This window comes from Peromyscus eremicus, chromosome 13 (genome assembly GCF_949786415.1).
Source record: "Peromyscus eremicus chromosome 13, PerEre_H2_v1, whole genome shotgun sequence".
NCBI classification, from domain to species: domain Eukaryota; kingdom Metazoa; phylum Chordata; class Mammalia; order Rodentia; family Cricetidae; genus Peromyscus; species Peromyscus eremicus.
Genome location: NC_081429.1, coordinates 9808649 through 9825184, shown reverse-complemented (window position 1 = coordinate 9825184; position 16536 = coordinate 9808649). Strand labels below are relative to the sequence as shown.

General features: G+C 49.8%; 2 protein-coding genes across 4 annotated transcripts in view; one reads left to right on the top strand and one right to left on the bottom strand.

The window, feature by feature from the left end:
• Hdlbp (high density lipoprotein binding protein) overlaps window positions 1-10948 on the top strand; it is a 78626-nt gene extending 67678 nt beyond the window's left edge. For both annotated transcript variants that reach the window (XM_059277974.1, XM_059277975.1), the window contains exons 21-28: window positions 452-606; window positions 1454-1558; window positions 1794-1928; window positions 3010-3153; window positions 7352-7537; window positions 8033-8149; window positions 8374-8502; window positions 8641-10948. In XM_059277974.1, coding sequence (XP_059133957.1) covers window positions 452-606; window positions 1454-1558; window positions 1794-1928; window positions 3010-3153; window positions 7352-7537; window positions 8033-8149; window positions 8374-8502; window positions 8641-8727 — 1058 coding nt within the window. In that variant the 3' untranslated portion in view covers window positions 8728-10948. The remainder of the gene's footprint in view (window positions 1-451; window positions 607-1453; window positions 1559-1793; window positions 1929-3009; window positions 3154-7351; window positions 7538-8032; window positions 8150-8373; window positions 8503-8640) is intronic.
• A 2119-nt stretch (window positions 10949-13067) lies between these two features.
• Window positions 13068-16536, bottom strand: part of Ano7 (anoctamin 7) — a 32434-nt gene continuing 28965 nt past the window's right edge. For both annotated transcript variants that reach the window (XM_059278453.1, XM_059278452.1), the window contains 3 exons: window positions 14859-14949; window positions 14350-14469; window positions 13068-14177 (listed from right to left, as the gene is read on the bottom strand). In XM_059278453.1, the coding sequence (XP_059134436.1) occupies window positions 14100-14177; window positions 14350-14469; window positions 14859-14949 (289 nt within the window). In that variant the 3' untranslated portion in view covers window positions 13068-14099. The remainder of the gene's footprint in view (window positions 14178-14349; window positions 14470-14858; window positions 14950-16536) is intronic.

Genomic DNA, 16536 nt, shown 5'->3' with positions numbered 1-16536 from the left:
CATAGTATTCTAAATTGCTAGATTAATGATATCTTCAGAGCTACTCTTGCCTAGTTTAATTCCAGTTGATGGTTGTCCCATTTTTTGTTGACTCTCCAGTTAGCTCACTTTGATGTGTGTGGGTTAATATTACCTGGACATTTACAAGCTAGAACCCCTTTCCACCTTGCCTGTATCCTAGTGGCATGCCCCTTTGTTTGGGGGCTTTTCTTTTCTGGCATGAAGAATTTTCATGGGCCTGTCTTGTCCTCTCCCTTGTTATCTTTCCCAAATCTCTGAAACTCTGCCGTTACCTGTCCAGAACAAGGTCACTGGGACTGAGCTCCTACATACCAGTCTCCTACATCACAGCCTCCCCAAGCAGTAGGCCTTCTCTGCACAGCTGGGACTCGCTAGTGTATGTGATTTATACCTCTGCAGTTGTCAACTAGGCTTTCCCCTTTATTCCTAGTTCACAGTGTAGAGCCTTCCATCCAGGAGAATGGAGATGAGGCTGGAGAGGGCAGAGAGGCCAAAGAGACTGACCCTGGCTCTCCCAGGAGGTGTGACATCATAATCATCTCTGGCCGGAAAGAGAAATGCGAGGCTGCCAAGGAAGCTCTGGAGGTGCGTTTGCCTCACTCTTTCTCTTCCTGATGGTTCAGACTCTGCCCGGGTGGCAGCAGACAGTAGATCCTATTATGTCAGTCCTAAAAGTGCAGGCATTTGCTCTATGCCTTTCTGGGCTGGTCACACAGCCCAGGGAGGCCATTTCTTTTCACCAGGACTCAGGATTCTACAGTTTATTCCCTGACAGCAGTGTTAGGCCGTAGTCATGGAATTTGTAAAAGGATCTTGTTAGTGGTGGGTGAATGCGAACTCCAGCCTCAAGCCCCTCTTGTCTATCTACTGTCTGTACATTCCCTTCCCAACTGAAGTAGAGATAGTCTACCTCAAGTTTTCCATAACCATGAGTTATGTGTCGAGTCCTCTTGTGAGCACCATGACACCACAGTTTACAGACAGTGCCTGCATGGCAGTATCTGTTGACTGATAGAAATAGGTGCTGTGCAGGAGCAAAGACTGGGGAGAATGGGTGATAGACAATACATGTCGGGACTTGAATGCAGATAACTGATCCACCTGTCCAGGAGACTCCATTGCAACCCACACAGACTTTGGCCAAGTTGTCACGACCACAGAGGCATGCCAAGAGTTGGGCTTCTGTGCTGGGTCTTCCTCCCGTGGGCCTTGGCCTGCTATAGTGCAAAAGGAAAGTGAGGTGCAAGAGTAAATCCTCTGCCAGCATTACCTTAGACTGGGCTGCCTGTCCTGTCTTGTTCACTGTGCATGGAGATCTGTGCCATCTGTCTGTCAGCCGGTCACACTGACAGCAGGTTCTAAAGGGTACACTGTTGTCTTCAGGGCTGTTGGCCTTCACCTCTTAGCCTAATCTCTACCATTGTCCTTCTAGGCCCTGGTTCCTGTCACCATCGAGGTAGAGGTGCCCTTTGACCTTCACCGCTATATCATTGGGCAGAAAGGAAGTGGAATCCGCAAGATGATGGATGAGTTTGAGGTAGACAGTGTTCACTGGGTGCTGTACTATGTGGTGGGGACTGTTAATCTGGAGAAAAGCCCATGGCTCTCTGATGCTAATGTTCTTCATCAATGTATATTGTCTCTGCCTCCTTTGTTTTGTCCAGTCAACCACTAGCCTTCCTCCCAGTCTCCCTCAAATTCCCCAAAGCAGGTGAGCATTACTCCCTTTCCATCTTGGTCCTCTAGACATCAAGTTGACTCTGTTGTGACAGGTGAATATACATGTACCAGCTCCCGAACTACAGTCAGACATCATCGCCATCACTGGCCTCGCAGCAAATTTGGACAGGGCTAAGGCGGGGCTACTGGATCGAGTAAAGGAGCTACAGGCTGAGCAGGAAGATCGGGTGAGCAAGCACAAGGCTGCCTGCCTGGGCTGGGTTTGGAAACAGCGTGGTTCAGAGCCTGTTTCAGACAGCCAGGTGTCAGTGCTGTGTTGTCGGAGTCTGGTGGTCCTGCTGTGGAAAACTAAAGGCAGAGCTTAGAGTTTCTCTTACTCCCCAGTCAAGAGAAATATTTTGATGTATCAGCTCCTACAAAAAGGGAGGAACATAGTACCTCATCACAGGGACAAGTAGCTTGCTCCTGTGCTTCTGGCAGAGTACTCTATGAAAAATTCTGAGAGACATGCTGCTCAGGAGTTAGGGGAGGTCTGGGAACTGACCCTTCACAAAGGGGCAGAGAGAGAGAGAAGCACAGCTCAGATGCTTGTGCACGTTATGGCTGTACTCTGGTGCAGCTCTAGCCTTAGGCTGTCGAGGTCCCGGACTGTCCATCTGTCCTATGGACACATAGGCTCTTACTGCCTTCTTGGCCTCTTCTGTACTCCAGCCCTAAAAGACCTAGAAGATTTTATTCAAGCTGATTCATCAGATCCTGGTTCATAAATTCAGGAAGTAGAAATAGAACTGAAAGAGGCGACTGACATCTTACCCCTGTAGACAGGCATCAGCCTGTTTAGAACCAGTTATGTACTGGGTGACACATGAGCAAGACCTAGTTCTACAGCAGGTGATTGAAAGTGACAGCGAAGCAGCACCTAGTCTTCTGGACCACCAGGGTTAAAGGCATGCTGTTAGCAAGTACTAGAGTTTCTGGCTTGTGTTTTAAGAATCAGGCTGGAGTGGCGGGGGTGGGGGATGGGGGGGTGCGCACCTTTAATCACTTGGGAGGCAGAGGCAGGGATCTCTGTGAGTTCAAGGCCAGCCTGGCCTACAGAGTGAGTTCCAGGACAGCCAGGACTACAGAGAAACCTGTCTTGTAAAACCAAAAAAAAGATCAGGCTGGAAATGGGACCTGGGTAGAAGTGACTTAGCTTTAAATACAAGTGCTCATACTCATGGGCTCGCTCTCTCTCTCTCTCCCCCTTCCTCCCCCCCCCCCCTTTTCTCTCTGTGTGTCCTCTGCCTCATTCTCACTTCATTGTAGGCTTTAAGGAGTTTTAAGCTGAGCGTCACTGTAGACCCCAAATACCATCCCAAAATTATCGGGAGAAAGGGGGCAGTGATCACCCAGATCCGCTTGGAGCATGACGTGAACATCCAGTTTCCTGATAAAGATGATGGGAACCAGGTAAGATGAGCACCTCAGATGATGTGGTTAGAACAATTGGGCAGGTGGAACCTTGTTTGACCTTCTTGCCTTGACCTGGGTTTTATTGTTGTTGTTGTTGTTGTTGTTGTTGTTGAGATAAGGTCTCTATGTAGCCTTGGCTGTCCTGAAACTCAATGTGTAGAATAGGCTAGTGTTGCGGGATATTAGATAGCGCTGTGAAAAGTCCGAGACCCTTGGATCAGGGGGTGGAGCCAGTGACTAGTTGACAAGAATTAGCCATAGAGACTATGGAGGACCCAGGAAGATGGATAGAGAGAGGCACACACAGGAAGGAGTAGGGAGGGACTTATAGGCTCATGGGCCTTTTTGGTTTGGCACAAGTGGAGAGATGAGAGACACTCTTGCTGGTTCTCCAGCTGGAAAGGAAATTCAGCTGATGCTTTTCGGCTTCTCTGATCTAGCAGGTTTTCACCCCAACATCTGACTCCTGAATCTTTACTGGTAAATAGAACAACTTAGATTAAAAACAACAGGCTGGCCTTGAACTCACAGAGATCTACCTACCTCTGCCTCCTGAGTTCTGGGGTTAAAGGCCTGCACTACTGTGCCCTGCTTGACTTGGGAGTATACTTAGGCAGCTTCTGTGATTTGTCCAGCAGGAAACAAGTGCTTAAGTCAGAGGGACAAGTGTCTCAGAATCCAACTTCAGCTCCAGTTATGGACCAGAGCATAGTGCTTGCCAGCTGTGTGTGCTTCCTCAGATTGTTACCTGGGGCACAGGGCAGTCTAACCGCCCTGGGCCAACTGTGGCACTCATGACAGCCGGGCCTGAACCTCAGCTGGTGCCTCTTGAGCCGTCGTGCCTACGTATGCGCACACTATGTCCACCAGTGCCCAAGACTTTGTGGCCAGGCTACATTGAGCTATGGAAGCAGGTGGACAAAAGCCAACCAGTTCTAGATTCTCTGCATCCCCATCCCACTTGCCATGGTCCCTGATGAGTTCTGCACAGCCTCCTACTATACATAAAACAGTGTGAAGGGTAACTCGGCTCCTCGCTCGGTTCTACCCTGGTGGGCAGACAGTCCCATTCCACCTCACCTCCAAGTCTGCTTATGGCTTGTCTTGACCTATGTGTTCAGTCCGTCCTTCCTTAGACCTTACCTCTCAAATGCCCTCCATGAATGGCCCTCTAGGCATGGGCCAGCTCTGCTTGAACATCTTTCAAGCCCTGTGGCCATGATCACTGTGCCCAGAAGTGTACCAGTAGTAGCACGAGGGTGAGCACCCATCAGCTGAGGTGTCCTTCTCATTCATATGTGTGTGTGTGTGTGTGTGTGTGTGTGTGTGTGTGTGTGTGTGTGTGTATGTGTATGTATGTATGTATATATTCAGTATATGAGTGTGTGTGTGTGTGTGTGTTTTAAATGTACATTGGTGTTTTGCCTGCCCGTGTGTGAGGGTGTCAGATCCCCTGGAACTGGAGCTACAGATAGTGTGAACTGTCATGTTGGTACTGGGAATTTAACCCAGGTCCTTTGAAAAAGCAGCCAGTGCTCTTAACCAATGAATCATGTCTCTAGCCCCTCCTTCCCATCTTTACTTCCACATCTCTTAGCCTGTTTGTTTCTGAGTCTTTCAGCTACACAAATTTAGTTGGCTGTTGTTTGTTTGTTTGTTTGTTTGTTTTAATATGTATGGGTGTTTTGCCTGCATATATGTCTATGCACCAGATATGTGCCTAGTGCTGGCAGAGGTCAGAAGAGGACATCAGATCCCCTGGGACCTGGAGTACAGATCATTATTAGCTACAGTGTCAGTGCTAGGAATTGAACCTGGGTCCTCTGGAAGAGCAGCCAGTGTTCTTAACAGCTGAGTTATCTTTTTAGCCCTCAATTTACACACACACACACACACACACACACACACACACACACACACACACACACCAGATGTGGGGGAGGCATAGTGAGGGCAATAGATTTTATATATGTGTATAAATTATATCAAAATATATATTATGTGTGTGTGTGTGTTTATACACACACACACACACACACACACATATATATATGTAGTTTGTTGTCTCACCATGCCTTAGCTTCTTCCAGTTCCCTGTAATTACTAATTTTTTTTTAGTTGTTCCACCATTTTGACTACTTAGCTAATCTGTGTATGTATAGGGGCACATATATGCCGCAGCATGTGTGTAGAGGTCAGAGGACAACTTGTAGGAGTCAGTTTGTTTCCTCCAGCCATGTGGGTCCCAAAGATTGAACTCATCAGGTTTGGCAACGAGTGCCTTTACCTACTGAGCCATCTTGCCAGCCCCAATCTCTTTAAATCCACAGCTTTTTCCTGTGAGAGTTCCACTTGCACTTTGCAGAACTGATTCTGTGGAGTGTGCTGACTGACATGGCCACGGCATGCCTGTTTTTGATGACCCTTATTTGGATCCGCTGCCTGGCCTTCCCCTTAGTCTGGACAGGAAGTTCTTAGTTGGCTGCCTCTCTCTCCCCTTGTTCCTAGATCTCTTGCTCCCCTCCCAGGCTGGATCTTTCTGCCTCCTAATGTTAACTCCAGTAGTGGTTTCTTTGTAGTCTCTGTGTTCTTCCTTTTATTTTGAGCCTGTTGTCCTGGAGATGAAAACACTGGGGCTGTTTTGTTCCCATGTGTCCCTCCATAGTCCCTGAATTGTCTGTTGCTCACATCTGTTTGGAGGCCTGCGCTGATGGGTCTGAGTGAGCAGAGAGTACTCTAAGGGTCCTGGACACTTCCAAAGAAGCAGAAGGCTGATGGGCTGAGAACTTTGCCTTATAGTAGTCCCCAACCTTGTGCTTGCTTTCCTTAAACGCACCTACTGGTACTTCCTCCATCTTTATGATCAGGTTTCCTTCCTAGCCTTTTTTTTTCCCCCTTGTGCGTGTGTGTGTGTGTGTGTGTGTGTGTGTGTGTGTGTGTGTGTGTGTACACACGTACGTACAGGTGCATGCACACACACACCACAGCACACATGTGGCGATAAGAGAACAGCTTGAGGGAGTGATTTTTCTCCTTCCACCATCTTAGCTCCAGGGATCAAACTCTAGTGCCTTTACCCACTGAACCATACCACCTGCCCCTCCTTCCTACCTTTCCTGGGTTTGGGAAGGAATGAGTGCTTAGTGGATGTTAACTGTGGGTGGTTTTGTTTACAACTTTATTTTTAAAACAATTATTTTGAGTGTATGAATGTTTTGCCTATGTGTATGTATGTGCACCCTGTGTATATACTGTCCAAGGAGGCCAGAAGAGGTCATTAGATCTGGAGTTATGGATGGTTGAGTAGCTTTGTTGGGGCTGGGAACCAAACCCAGGTCATTTATGAAAGTAGTGCACACTCTTAACTAGTGAGCCATCTCTCCAAGATTTATTTTTATTTATTTATTTATTTATTTTGGTTTTTTGTTTTGTTTTTCAAGACAGGGTTTCTCCATGTAGTTTTGGTGCCTTTCCTGGATCTCACTTTGTAGACCAGGCTGGCCTTGAATTCACAGAGATCCGCCTGGCTCTGCCTCCCGGGTGCTGAGATTAAAGGCGTGTGCCACTGCCGCCCAGCCCCAATATTTAACTTTTAACTTTTTTTTTTTTTTACTTTATGTACATTAGTGTTTTGCCTGCATGTGTGTCTGTGTGAGGGTGTCAAATCCCCTGGTACTGGGGTTACAGACAGTTGTGAGCTGCCATGTGGGTGCTGGGAATTGGCTGGGAATTGAACCCAGGTCCTGTGAAAGAGCAGTCAGTGCTCTTAACCACTGAGCCATCTCTCCAGCCCTAATTGTTAACTTTGATTATGTGTATTTGTGTGTGAGCTCATGAGTGTAGGTACCCACAGACGCCAGAAAGGGGCATCAGACCTCCTGGAGCTCGAGTCACAGGCAGTTATGAGCTGCCTGACATGGGTGCTGGGAATTCGATGAGACCTCTGGTCCTCTTCAAGGGCAGCAAGCACTCTTAACTGCAGGGCCACCATTCTGACCCTCTAACCTGATGTGTTTTCTGCCTTGTTCTTCTGAGAGGATGAATGTCTCCCCTAAGGTGACGTCTGATGCATTCATCCATCTAGCCACCATCCACACACCTGCACTGTGACCAGCTTGCTAGGTCGGCACACTGCTTATTCTGGGGCATCCCAGAGAAGTCACACTCTTCTCTTGACTGATTTCTCCTTTTTAAGCCTCAGGACCAAATCACCATCACAGGGTATGAGAAGAACACTGAAGCTGCCCGTGATGCTATCTTGAAAATTGTGGGTGAGCTAGAGCAGATGGTTTCTGAGGATGTCCCACTGGACCACCGTGTGCATGCCCGCATCATTGGTGCCCGAGGCAAAGCCATCCGGAAAATCATGGATGAGTTCAAGGTGAGTCCAGAGCCAAATGAAGTACAAGAATGAGAACTCCCGTCCTTCCAGGGCACTGGAAACCTGCGGACGCCTGCCTATGCTACTGACCACATAGAGCTGGCAGGGAAGAGTGTTTGGTTCTGGGGTATTAGGACCAGAACCCTTCCCTGCAAGCTGTAGGACGGTGCTGCCCTCTGACATCACTGGTAAGCACAGACAATGAGGACTCACAGAAAGGGCCTCTAGAAGAGCAGAGCCATTAGGCTATCGGCCATGCGTTTCTTCTGCAAGATGGGACTGTCATGCACACACTCAGCAGCACCCTTTGTCTTCAGGAAACCAGGTAGTCCTGGCAGGATGATGCGGATGACTTCCTCAAGCAAAGAGCCCTAAAACCAAACTTTGAGATTGTCCTGAATTCAGAGGGAAATCCTTCACTAACTAAAAAAGTGTGATGGTGGTACTTTGGTCCAGAGTCCTTCCTTTAATGCCCTTTGACCCTGCTTCTTCCAGGTGGACATACGCTTCCCACAGAGTGGAGCTCCAGACCCCAATTGTGTCACTGTGACAGGACTCCCGGAGAATGTGGAGGAAGCTATCGACCACATCCTCAACCTAGAGGAGGAATATGTGAGTCCTGAGCAGAGTCTTTAGGGGCCCTCAAGCCAGCCCAGGCTGAGCTCTGAAGCAGCCTGTCCCTTGACTAGCTTGGAGGCTTGGCTGTAATCCTGAGGTGACTCAGATGGTTCCACAGGCAGGGAGGGGCAAGGGGGTGGGAGGGTGGCCCCGGGATGGCCATCAGCAGGTTCGGCTGGCTGTCGGCTGAGCAGCACCACCTCCCCTGTGCCGTGCAGCTGGCTGATGTGGTGGACAGCGAGGCGCTGCAGGTTTACATGAAGCCCCCAGCACATGAAGAGTCCAAGGCACCATCCAAAGGCTTCGTGGTACGAGATGCTCCCTGGACCTCCAACAGCAGTGAGAAGGTCAGATGGCACTTCTGTACTGCCTGTTCCCCATGGGCCAAGCTGGTGGGAGAGTGGGGTGTGGGCAGAGTTACTTTGGAAACTTGGTAAGTCAGTGAGAGCCACCCAGTACTTAAGTTGTGTCCTCCCTCCCCACAGGCTCCTGATATGAGCAGCTCTGAAGAATTTCCCAGTTTTGGGGCTCAAGTGGCTCCCAAGACCCTCCCTTGGGGCCCCAAACGATAATGATCAAAAAGAAACCTTTCCAGCCTGCTGCCCAAACCCAACCACACAATGGTTTGTCTCAATCTGACCCAGCAGCTGGACCCTCGTAAATTGTTGATGCTCTTCCCCCTCCCCGAGGTCTCGCAGCAAAGCCTGGTGGGCTGGCCTTGTGTGGCTGCTTCTCCAGGCCTGGTCAGCACCCAGCAGGCTCAGGGTCTGCTCCTGATGCTGTGCTCTGGGACAGGCACGCCACTGTGTGAAACACTAAGCAAGGTAATCGAGCATTTCGTGATCACAGACTCCAGCTTCCTGGTCCACCCAGCATGTAGTCAGCACTCTGACCTTCACACCAGAGCTCCACAGCGGCTAGGAGCTGACTTCCTGTGTCATGACCTCAGGAAATAAATTTCCTTGACTTTATAAAAGCCAAAACGTTTGCCCTCTTCCTTTCCCACCTCCCTCCTGCCCGCCCCCGTCACCCAGACCTTCCTCTCTGTGAAAGCAGTCAGCTTCCATTAGCTGCCAAAGTCTGCTTAGCACGGGCTACAGGAGAGGAGGAAGGCACGGTTTGGGACAGCAAGAGGTCAGATGTCCTGGTGATAGAGTGGGCCGAGAGGTAGAGGGTGACCTGGGTCCTCAGATGGTACCCACTAGGGTTCTGAAAGCATCGGGGCTTGTCCTGCAGCTTTAGCCTCACGAGCTGGTGTCTGCAGCCTAGAGGCCCAGCTGTGTGTGCCATCTGGGCTCCCTGTGGCTGTCACAGCAGACTGGGGTGGCTTGAGACTTTGGGGGGAGGGGAGGTAGAGACTGGCTTCTTTTTGGTGGTGGGAGAGGGCTTGACCCTAACTGATAGCTCAACTTTCCTACAACCCTTAGCCTCTGCCTGGCCAGACACCTCGTGTTCAGCTGCCTTCTTTCTACCTCAGCCAGTGTGGTAGTACTCTCATGTGGTTAGTGCCACCCCCGAGGCTCCTCTTGATTTAGACATTTCTGGTGGTTCTGGGCTTGCCATTGAGTTGAGGAGGGTGACAGCTTGTGCTTTCCCTCAGCCCACATGATTCAGGGGCTGGTCCAGAGCAGGGTGCTCATTCCCAGCCAGCCTGACCATGTAGGCTCTGGCAGGCATACCTGGATGCTTTCTGCAGTCCTGAGGGACAGGCTTAAGGGCAGGTATCATCGATAGAGGTTGTCATTCAGCGTGGATTAAAAGGAAAGGCAGAATGAAAACAAAGGACCCAGCGCAGGGAGTGCTGCTAGCTGAGGGAGGCCTTTTCTCCGCTGCAAGAGGTAGCTTGGACCACTGGCCCCAGCTAGCATGGCTTCGGGCCCGCCCTCACCAGGAAAAGTGGTCCCCAGCAGAAGTGTCCCTCTTGTGGAGACTGAGGACAGGTCTTTTATCTCCAGGTCATCTGATCAACTAGCAACATGTCCTGTCCCAGATACTTGGGTTCCTAGAAAAGCCAACCTGTGCCCATCTCATGGCCTTCCCTGGGAACTGTCACTTCTACTGTGTGACACCTTCCCCAAGTCTGTCACTCTCTATTTGGTAACTCAGGCTTGGCCACCTGTAGATTAACTCTTAAGTGGATCCAGAATTGCTTTTCCAAGTCTGACTTCAGTTCCCTGTAGACGAAGCAGCCCCATGCACCCATTATAGGAATGATGCTGAGATGGGAAGAACATCATCTCCTTTGCACAGTAGGCTGGCCGCTTGAGCCAGGTGGGTGACACAGGGAGAGGGCTGCCCTGCCTTTTCCCTGGAGCTGTCTTTTCTCCCATCTGCATGACACTGGGACACCTTGCTTCCCTCCTGCCCTTCCAGCCCCTCGTCATCTTCATTGTCATCCTACAACACCCAGTCTCTTCCTTCCCCAGAAGGTAAAGTGGAAATGATCACCGGGATTTTGCACATCTCCATTTATTGCTAAGTGCTATAGATGTAAGCCCTACCCTACACTGTTCAGGGTCTCGCTCCTTTTCTCTGATTGTTAATAAGGACTATGAAATTGACTGTGCCCAGGTCACCTCCCTGCAGCCTCCAAGCTGTTGAGGGGCCTAGGCAGGGGTGGGGAGTGTCCTTTCCTCCTTGTTGAATGTCTTCCATGTCCTATGTTTCCATAGCTACATCCATCCCTTGGCCTTAACTTTGGAATTTGGAGATTATATGCAAACATGTGTAAAGGCTCATGAATATGGATGACACTGGAATTTTATAAATTCTAAAATAAAACCCGAAACCAGAGGCAGTGTGATGAGACTCATTTTATCAAGTCTATATTCTCTCCTTGTGACTGAGTGGTCACAGTAGCCCTGGGTAATTCCCTAATTCATGTTGTGATTCTCTAGCAATTCTTAGCACTGTTCTGGCCTGTCTGCATGAGGAAGTCTTGCGTGCTCCTGCACCTTGACCCAACCTCCCAGCCCAGGCAGTGCCTACCCCACAACTATTAAATGAGACAACTCTGCTGGGGGAGCAGCATGGTCTTTGCGAAACCAGCAACATCCCCAGCTTTGTGAGTTTTCTGTTGACATTCCTGACAGGCTCCCAACACCCGGGCTGAGGTTAGGCCTGTGAGCAGGTCCCTGCCTGCGGGAACTGAGAAGGAAAGGGGTGGAGGGCAGAGCAAGGTTAATTAAGGACCAACTACTCCAGTCCCCATGCCATAGAAGATCCATCAAAGGGCTAAGGGAGCAAGGGCCTAGCATAGCACCTCTCGCTGAGAAGGCCAGTAACCCAGCATCTCCAGCCCAGGGGATGCATCCTGAGGAAGCACACCTGCAAGATGGTTCCAGATGAAAACAGGACCCCACAGTGGGTCTACTTTCAGGTCCCAGCACCAATATGCACCTCCTATAGTGTTGTGGATAAGACCCTGGTGTCCCGTGGAAGTCACTGGGAGTTAATGGCTGGGTAAGGCATGGGCCACCCTGGATTGGTTTCAGCAGTGTGTTTACATGACACTCCTTCAGGTAAAAGCAGGTATTTTCTTCTGTTTGGAGTGGAGTGGCTTAGGTAAGCGTGCTTCCTGCATGCAGTAGTGACTTTTCTGTCACTGATAAAACAAGGCACCTTTGAGAAGGGGGTTAAGGCTGTAGTGGACGCAGCGGAAGAGCAGGAGGATGGAAGTCGCATCTTGACCCATAGATACAAAGCAGAGAGCACCAACTGGAATGGTACACTGTGGGAGCCCGTTCTCGGGTTCCTCGTGGCTTTACCCAGCAGGTCCGCATAGAGGATGATTAGGACCACGGGCCTGAGTGCAGGTGTCTGAGATGGTCTGCACTTGGCTGTGCTGGGGGAGGAGGTCTTTTGCTCCACCCCTTGGCATCTCTATAAAAACCCTGGGGCCCGTTGGAAAAGGTTCCAGGCCCTCTCGACGCTATCCTTTATTTTCTATCTGTTTATCTCCGCAAGATTCTCCGCAATAAATCCTTCTAATATTTCCTGCTGCTCACACTCAAGAAAACTCTGGGGAACTGGGGGGGGGGGGGGAATGCCCCACAGTACACTTTCTCAAAATTTCCTCCAGCAAGGCTATACCACCTAAGCATCCCCAAATGGGGATGGAGTATTCAACTGCCAAAGCCTGTGAGGGCCATTGCTCATTCCAACACTACACTGTACAAGCCTGACTTCAGTGTAATCCCTGGAGCCCAGGGGAAGAACTGGCCCCACAAAGTTGTTTCCTGAGTTCTATATATGAGCTGTGGCACACATCCCCACACTTACCCACAGGTCTTAAATACACACAATAATAGGTTTTAAAGACTATGACAACAAAACAGCTTGAAGAAAGTACATGTGGCTTGTGTAGTAAGGCTTTCCCTAGCAAATGCACTCATTGAACTGGCTAGGTTGTCCAGCAGCCACGCAAGCTTCAGTGGGCAGCCTTGTCCCATGTCAACTGCCAGAGTAAGCACAGAGCCACATCTGAGGCCAGGAGTTGCCAAAGTGAAGCAATGGGTATGTGGATGAGAGCATGGTTTGGAAAAAGGTTTTCAAAGGAAATGTGTGTGCTTCATGGCCTTCCAAAACTGCATATTTTTCTTGGTTGTGCTGACAACCTCTCGGTGAGTCGTAATAACCCTACAGAAATAAGCACAGATAAGTACTGACTTTTAGACCTTTATTCCAGTGTGGTCGGATGGCAGAAGAGGAGGAAAGACCCATATCCCATCATGAGTGGGTAGGAAATAACTGGCAATTAGCCATCAGTTAACCCAGCTAACAGAAGGCAAGCAACGAGAAAAGGCCCAAATTGTACCCCATTTGAAAAGTAGTTGTATGTAAACACAAAGAAAGGGAAAATGGAAAAGGTCCACTAGGTGTCACAGAAATCTGGTTTGTTTGTTTGTTTGTTTTGTTTTTCAGCTTCCACTGTAAGGGGTAAGGCCTCATTCCACACCCTCTCCAGTCTGTGCTGGCTATGTGCTGAGTCCCTGGCCCAGCACTGGAAGGCACACAAGGGGGATAGATATTGCAGAGGCCCTTGATCTGTCAGGATAAAGAGGCCAAGCTAGCTAGAACCCAGAGGCCTTGGGTAATCGGGTATGCAAGAAAGAGCAGACACAGGCTTCCTACTGTGGCCTGGGATGTGGTATCAGGCCTGAGAGCCAGATGTGCGGATGTGCAATGACCATGTGAGGAGAGGCAGAGGGTGGGTCTGGAGGGATGGTCGGACCCTACACTATCACAAGGAATGCTACAAATAACTGAGTAAATCCCTGAGGAGGCAGGGACCCCAGAGTCTGACCTCAGTTGACAGAGGACTTATGCCCAAGGATGAGGACAGAGGGGTGAGAGGATGTGTCAACAGTAAAGCCACCTCCTGGTCACTAGGATTCAGGAATGCATGCAGAGGCCCCTTAGCCTTTGGTTTAGGGATAGGAAACAGGGATCCTCCCTACTGGAGATAAGAGAAAGTCCTGGCTGAGGCAAGGGAAGCACAGATTCTCTGAGTACAATGGCCAGCATTGTAAAAATGAGAGCCACAGAAGCCAGCGTTTCAGATAGCCCTTTTGCCTTGAGATAAAGGGAAACAAGCCATTGGCTCAGGGACTTAGGAATGGCATAGGGGATAGATAGCCCCCTGAAGGCCAACAGATGTCTCTAAGCACTGCTGCTCCATTTGGGTGGCCTTAAGGAATACCTAGTAGGGGTGGTGGCCAAGCAGTATGTATGAGCTGAAGACTGGCAGCCAGGGGCCTGGTTATTCTAAACCAAGTGTATGAGTAAGTTGAGCTGGGGCCAGGAGCATGGCCATGGCCTCCAAGGACATGCACAGTGAACTGTCTCCTATGACATCTTCAGTCTTCCAAGCAAGTGTGTCAGCCTCCAGTAACCCTCAGAGGTGAGAGTAACCTCAGAGATGGAGGAGAGGAGGTTACTAGTTCTAAGACCCTAGGCTGGAAGGCCCAGACTCTGAGCTTGGAAGCTGGTCATCCTTTGCTCCTGTTGCTCCAAGGAGAGCCTGTCTTGAAGAAAGTGAGTTGTCAGGGTGACTACAGAATAGATGTGACTATAAAACCCCCCAGTCCTTTGCCCACTTTGTGGATGTGCTGTGAGGACTGACTAGGTAGGAACTAAGGTCCATGGTTAGTCATGGGGCCTGAGAGCGTGAGGGTCAGGGCTTGGATGCTCACCTCGTTCTCAGCCAGGGCCTGCTTAGCTAAGTAGTATTCCCGCTTCACCTTGATCTCCACAGACTCTGGGATGTCAGGAACCAGGAGATCCAGAAGACGGCCAATGGAGAACACCACGTGCTGGCGGTAGAAGCCCCACCCCGCCCCCAGCCCTTGGTAAAACAAAAGCCTAGACTAGCCTTTAGGCAGCCAGGCTCCCAGGTGAGTGGAACTGCTGGAGGAGCAGAGGCCTAGACCACAGAGACCAGGGTGTATGGCCCTTCAGAGGTCCCCATAGCACCTTGCAATCCTCAGAGCACTCAATGGCTAGCTAGCCCATGAGCCAGGGGCAGAGGCCGGCAAGTAAGGTGCAGAAAATTTCGATGAGCGGAGAAGACAGAGTGGGAGTTCTTTGGTCTTACTGACCCACAGGTTTAGGTTAGGCAAAGCAAGTCAGGGGCATCATGTTAAGTACAGGGGCCAGCAAGGGGATGGGAGTCATTGGAAGAGCTTTCAGAGGTCTTGGATACCTCAAACACGATGACAAAGGCCAGGCGGATGGCCAGGAGAGTCCAGTAAGTCTGGGAATAGTGTCCATCATCATCCCTGAATGCTCGGTACCTGCAGGAGACACAAGACTCGGGGTACTGCTCTTGGGTTGAGCTCTAGCTGGCAAGTGGTCCATCTAGAATCAGCCTTTCCATTTTCCTTCTCTGACTCTTTGGTGCTGTCCACAGACCAGCTTTCTGGCAATGCTCTCTGAAACAGGAATTATCCCCAAACAGGGACTCAGTATCTTTAACTGGTGAAGTTCTGAATGAGTGGGTGGGAAAGGTTGTCCTTTCACCCCACGGGGCTAAGCTGCAAATGTCTTTAATAGATGTAACAGCCCAAAGAGATTTCTACAAATGCTGTCCATCTCCTTACACCCAGAAGATGTAATCTCTACAAGCCAGCAGCTGCCCTGCTCCCTTACCAAAGCAGTTCTTTTTTTTCTTTTCTTTTCTTTTCTTTTCTTTTTTCCCCAAGGCAGTGTTTCCTTGTGTATCCCTGGCTGTCCTGTCCTGGAATTCACTCTGTAGACCAGGCTGGCCTCTAACTCACAGAGATTCACCTGCCTGTGCCTCCGGAGTGCTGGGATTAAAGGCGTGCAACCACCACGGCCTGGCACCACAGTGGTTCTTAACTTGTGAGTCATGACCTCTTTGGGGGTCAAATGACCCTTTCACAGGGGTTGCCTAAGACCATCAGAAAACACAGATGTTTGCAATTCATAACAGCAAAATTACAGTTACAAAGTAGCAATGAAAATAATTTTATGGTTTGGGGGTCACCACAACATGAGGAACTATATTAAAAGGTTGCAGCATTAGGAAGGTTGAGAACCACTGCTTTACCAGAACATGTGGCCTTCACCTCCTGCACTATCTCAGACCATCCTGTCTTTTGACATCTTCCTGTGTTTGTCACATGGTAAAGATGGACATTCCACTCTGGTACATACTCATAAGTTCCACTCCAGGAAAAGCATCACCAGGGAACTGTGTGGGGTGGGGCAGGGGTGAAATCTTTTTTTTTTTTTTTTTTTTTTTTTTTTCTGGAGCTGAGGACTGACTGAACCCAGGGCCTTGCTAGGCAAGCGCTCTACCACTGAGCTAAATCCCCAACCCATGGGGTGAAATCTTGAACATTAAAAACGTTATCACTGGGGCCGGGTGGTGGTGACACACAAGCTTTTCATCCCAGCACTCGGGAGGCAGAGGCAGGCGGATCTCTGTGAGATTGAGGCCAGCCTGGTCTACAAAGTGAGTTCCAGGAAAGGCACCAAAGCTACACAGAGAAACCCTGTCTCAGGGTCTCAGGGGAAAGAATAAATAAATAAAAAACCTTTATCGTTGAAAGCAAAATCCCTGTTACAGTTTGGATCTGGAACAGCCCTGAAGGTTCGTGTACTGAAAGCTTCTTCCCATCTGGTAGCACTCCTGGGAGGTGGCAGAAACTTAGGAGGTAGAGCCTAGCTGGGGGAAGCAGCTGACTGGGGCCAGGCCTGTGAAGGGTGTGCTTAGACTCCAGCCCCGTTATCTTCCTCCTGCTTCCTGGCTGCCATCAGATAAGCATTTCTGTTCTGCACACCTTTTCGGCCTTACCCATGTCCCCAAAACACAGAAGCCAGCAACCATGGACTGAAGCCTCAGAAACCTCCTGAGT